Raw genomic sequence first — 5,000 nt, forward strand, 5'->3', positions numbered from 1 at the left:
CTGTCCGTCTGTTTGTTGGTTTCTTTGTCCCCCTCTGTTTCTGCCTGTCTCTCTGTCTGTCTCTGTCTCCCTGTGACAGTCTACTTTGCCTTTGTCTTTATGTGTCTGTTGTATCTCTCTTTGTCTGCCTGTCTCTTTCTCTGTGTGCCTGCCTATCTGTATGTCTGCCTGTAAGTATATATATCTGTATGTATGTCTGTCTCTTTGTCCCTGTCTGCCTCCCTCATTTTAAGAAGAAGAAAATGAAACGTGCGCAAAAGGCAAATGATTGAATTATATGAATTAAAACGCGTCCATATTCACACACGCTTACAAATGCGCGCGCGCGCGCGCGCACACACACACACACACACAAGAACACACTCGGATACATAACGCACATGCAACGATGTGCTGTCTCACAGATACACAGGCCCAACCCTCGTACATATCCAGGCACCACCTTCCACACACGTACATCAAAACAATCAAGACCCCAACGAAAGATTACATTGTATACTTTGTTTATTAATGATTTCATTCATGAACGACAACTCACTGCTCAAAGAGAGAGAACGCAGACGCACAATCTCAATAACGAATGGATAATTCAGCACATTTATGGACATGTCTGAACTACTGCTTGTGGGTTGTTGCTTTTGTTTGTAGGCTTATTTGTTTGTTTGTTTGTGGTTTCATCAATGACAACAAGTAAACCATACAAAGTGTTAAGTACAGGCATTGTGAAACAGTTGTGACACTTGTGTTTTGCTTGTGCGTACTTAAACACCCTCACTCTTTCTTTCTCTCTAATATACATGCACGCACGCACGCACGCACACACACATCAGCGCGTTGCACACCAGTCGTGAAAGCCTTCACGATTGCATAACCTAACATAACCAAAATAATAGTAAACAGCAACCACTCACGCGCGCGCGGGTACACGCACACATACACAGCTAATCTAATTTCCAAAGAAAAATTTCAGTTTCACATTAGCACAGAGAAACACGTGCTCTACATATGTCTCCACTCACATAATTTTAAGCAACGACTAGAACCATTCCATCTCTATAGCGACTGTTATCAGATTAAACGACACTGTCATGTGCATTTCAAACTGTTCTTTGAAATTTAATCTTACCTTTTGAACAAAGAGACGCGAACAGAGAGTGAAGTATGCACTGTTTGAAGGAATAATTTTCCCCGCCTTTGTTTGTGTTCCAGCTTCTAGGAGGAATAAGCGGAGTATTTTCATTATCTGTAAACATCTTAGATATATCACTGATAGACTGGATGGGTTGGCCTTTTCCACTTTTTTCTGTTTTTGGTGGGGTTATGTGCTGTTAACTGGTTTGATTCTTGGTGTCGCTATGTTATTACTAATATCATATTAATGAAGAAGACGAAATTTGGGTTTTAAGACCCACCTCAACAACAAGAACAATCGAAATATAAAGAATAAAAACTTTCTTTTTTAAATGTATAAAAACATTCACTCCTGTAGCATCTCACTGCTTTGATTTGAAACAATAGATTCACATCGCGAGCGATCGAGCGTGTGTGTGTGTGTGTGTGTGTGTGTGTGTGTGTAATTTGTGCGTGTGTTTTATGTGCATAGCGTGTTACTTAGTATAGACGGCGCTGTAAACATACACACAAGAATACTCCATCAAAAAAACAAATAATAAAATGGAAAGAAAATATCGGGACTGTAGCATTTTCTTCCACAACAAACACTGCGGAAAATAGTGGACTAATGCTGGTTATGCCTACCCCTAGTTTATTGATAAACCTATATCTTAATTCCAATAAACGAATTTGGTGGAGCAGAGTGGGTCATCCCCCTTGTCTGGTTATTCATCTGTGCCTGTTGACCCGCTCATGTGTCTTGTGAATCTGTCGTGTGCATTTCATACATTGACTTCAGAACACGGCCTGTCCACCCCTGAGTTACTTTGAATGAAAGTTCTACCCCACCCCACCCACCCAATCCCCTCCTCCCGTTCCCCTCATAACCTCTTTTTTCTCTCTCTCTAATCTGGGCGGAATGGTGGTGGAAGGTTAGATAGGAAGTAAGGACACTGGCTGATTGTAGCGATGTACGTGTTTTCATTTTGTTTTTTCTCTCTTTTTTTGTTGTTACTTTACAGTTTGCTCCTTTTGCTTTTAGTCCCTCTACAGGGCGAGGGCTGGATGTATAAAAGTATGTACGTTGATTATCCGTTACCCTGGTAGATAAAGGATTTATGTAGTCTAGTGCTTTCGTTTTATAAACCACATCCCCGCTCCCCCCGCTCTTTTCTTTCCAGTGGGACACAGTGAACTGGGACTGAATGAACGTCAAGCACCACAAAAATGAAGGGACCAACTTCCATGAACACACACACACACACACACACACACACACACACACACATGCCGTCAGAATCGTCGTTCAATGAATAACGGTATTCATTTCAGCTTTTTCTCATGCTGTGCAATTTCTTTCTATCTCTTTCTGGGTTTTTTTTTCTTCTTTTTATCTCTATTTTTCTTTACTATTCGTTTATTTGTTCACTGATTTTATCGATCTCTTTTTTTCATAATACATATTATATCAGTTAATAATAAGCGATCAGGTTATTTCGGTCTTTCTCGATTTGCTTCAACATTACTTTATGGTAGACTGTTATGCCAGGAAGAAATAAAAGATATACAGCAGACATTACATTCTAGGAATCAATTTGCAGTCTGGCATCGAAAAGGTGGGTATATCAACAACTGTTCGGCAATCCATCTGCTGCTCTTTGTGAGTCAAAGACCCACAATTTCGAACCGTCGCAGCACTTGCTTGAAGTTGTGCCCCTTCGAATCACTAAACATGACAGTGCTTTGTTGCTCTCTCTCTCTCTCTCTCCTCATTTATTTATATATAGTTATATATCTGCGGTCAACGCCTGATGACTATAGTTTTATTTGCGTGGTGTGAGTGTGTGGAGAGTGGCTGGTATGTACATATGTGTTTGAATACATGTTTAAATGTATGTACGCACTGTGTTTCCGTGTATGTGCGTGTATGGGGGATGTGTGTGTGCGTGCGTGCCTGCCTGAGGAGGGTCTGTGTTTGTGCAAGCTACAATACCTAAACAACAGCAAACAAGAACTCATCATCATCATCAACAAGTCACAGCAGACAACACACTGAAGGACTAGAAAAGGAAACGTGGTCACGAATGGCAGTGACTGCAACAGGAACTATGTCATGTCATGCATTTTTTTTAAAAAACGTCATCACTTCTGACCCCGACACTGGGGTCGGAATCTGATCATGTCTATATATATATAGCTAGTCAACACAACTAGTCAACGCTTGCTTTGTCTGTGACTGGAAAGAGAAAGGGAAATGAAAACGTTCATGGGACTGTTCCGGGTTTTCCCGGACCGCAATGCAATGTGATTCCGATCGCTTACGATGGTACACAGTGATGGTCTGTGGCATTCCGGTGGTGAATGCTTGAGATTACAACATCATTGTTTCGCTGCAGCATGATCTCTAATCACGAGCAAAATCAGCTGTAGAAGCAGAAGTGTGTTCTGCCGTGGTGTTTTCCTAAACACACACAAAAAACGAATAAGAAAGGGTCATGGGACATATCCTGTCTGTGGAGAAGCCCTGGCGAAATAGAGCTGTTGGAAAAATCAGCAGTGTTCAAAAGCAGTACACTATGTTGCATACAAGTATGTTTGGTGAACGACACTTTGTACTCGTCACGACCGAAACAATGTAGTGAGTCCTCTCGTTCGTCAGATGGACACCCCAGTCTCCGCGATGGCAGCTGTACACTGCTGGTCCTCCACACAGCAGTAGAGTTCCCGGGTCACTGCAGTTGGGTCGGGCCAGTACCTCTTCCTGAGCTCCTCATGGAGGGGGCAGGACTTCAGCAGGTGTTCTGTTGTCTTGCTGTCAGCCCCACAAGGGCACCGTGCTGAGTAACCGATGCGGAATTTAGTGTAGGGAACAGTTGAGTTCTGGGTTGGTTCTTTGTGTGTGTGTGTGTGTGTGTGTGTGTGTGTGTGTGAGTCCTCGCATATCTCTGTTGCAGCTGATTCAGGCTTTCTTTGTCCTTGTACCTTTACCTTTCACCTTCACGCCACCCCCAACTTCCTGACCACATGTTTCCTGTCAAATATGCAGAGAAGTGTCGTCCCCCGGTTATTCAATCATCAAAGTGTCCGGTGTATTGTGCATAGTTCCATGTCTCCAACTCACTCAGTGTCATCAACCCAGCACTTCCCTTCCTTTTTTCTTTTTTTTTTTTTATCTTTCCCTGTTATCTAACAGGTCAGGAGCGGCCTGCTGCTGCTCCGACAGAACAGAGGAGTCACATCAGTGCTGTTCACCATGCACCGTGTCAGTGCAGTGGTCTCTGTGTCACATTTCAGAAACTCCCCCTGTACCTAAATCAACGGCAGGTGTCCGCCAGTCTTGTATCAAAGAACTGAAGTGCGTCTGGTACAACAATCCCCATATCTTCACAGCCAGGTCCACGTACAACCTCCGTACCCTCTTACAACCAGATGACAGATGGTGCAGTACCAGAGGACGAGTCTGTCAGGTATTACCTTCATACCCTCTCACATCCAGACGATGGACGCTCTAGTACCAGGGGATGACTGGTCTGGCGCACTGGTCGTAGGCCGCCGCGGTGGTGTTGTGGTTGACGTCGGCGTGGTAGCCGGCATGGGCGGGGTGCCCGCCCGCACTCAGCGCCGACATGGCGTAGTAGGCTGCCTTGGCCGAGGCATAGTCCGCCGTGTGGGCACCCCCACCGCCCCCTGCCATGTGGAAGCCCAGGTCCTTGGTGAGGAGGGCGTGGGAGGAGGAGGAGGAGGAGGAGGGGTGCATGGAGGGGCGGGGCAGGCCGCCACAGCCGTTGTCGTTGGTGTAGGCCAGGGCGGCGGCGAAGGGCGAGGTCATCAGTTTGTCCTGGGGGGACACAGAGGAGGGGGGAGTCATGCCGTAGGTGTCCCCCACC

At 45.1% G+C, this 5,000-nt stretch overlaps 1 protein-coding gene across 4 annotated transcripts in view; it reads right to left on the reverse strand.

Moving 5' to 3' along the window:
• Positions 1–2,012: 2,012 nt before the first annotated feature.
• LOC143281201 (uncharacterized) overlaps positions 2,013–5,000 on the reverse strand; it is a 181,001-nt gene continuing 178,013 nt past the window's right edge. For all 4 annotated transcript variants that reach the window (XM_076586264.1, XM_076586263.1, XM_076586266.1 and 1 more), the window contains one exon: positions 2,013–5,000. This exon is cut by the window's right edge and continues 1,648 nt beyond it. In XM_076586264.1, the coding sequence (XP_076442379.1) occupies positions 4,622–5,000 (379 nt within the window). In that variant the 3' untranslated portion in view covers positions 2,013–4,621.

This window comes from Babylonia areolata, chromosome 4, assembly GCF_041734735.1.
Source record: "Babylonia areolata isolate BAREFJ2019XMU chromosome 4, ASM4173473v1, whole genome shotgun sequence".
In the NCBI taxonomy this organism is placed as follows: domain Eukaryota; kingdom Metazoa; phylum Mollusca; class Gastropoda; order Neogastropoda; family Buccinidae; genus Babylonia; species Babylonia areolata.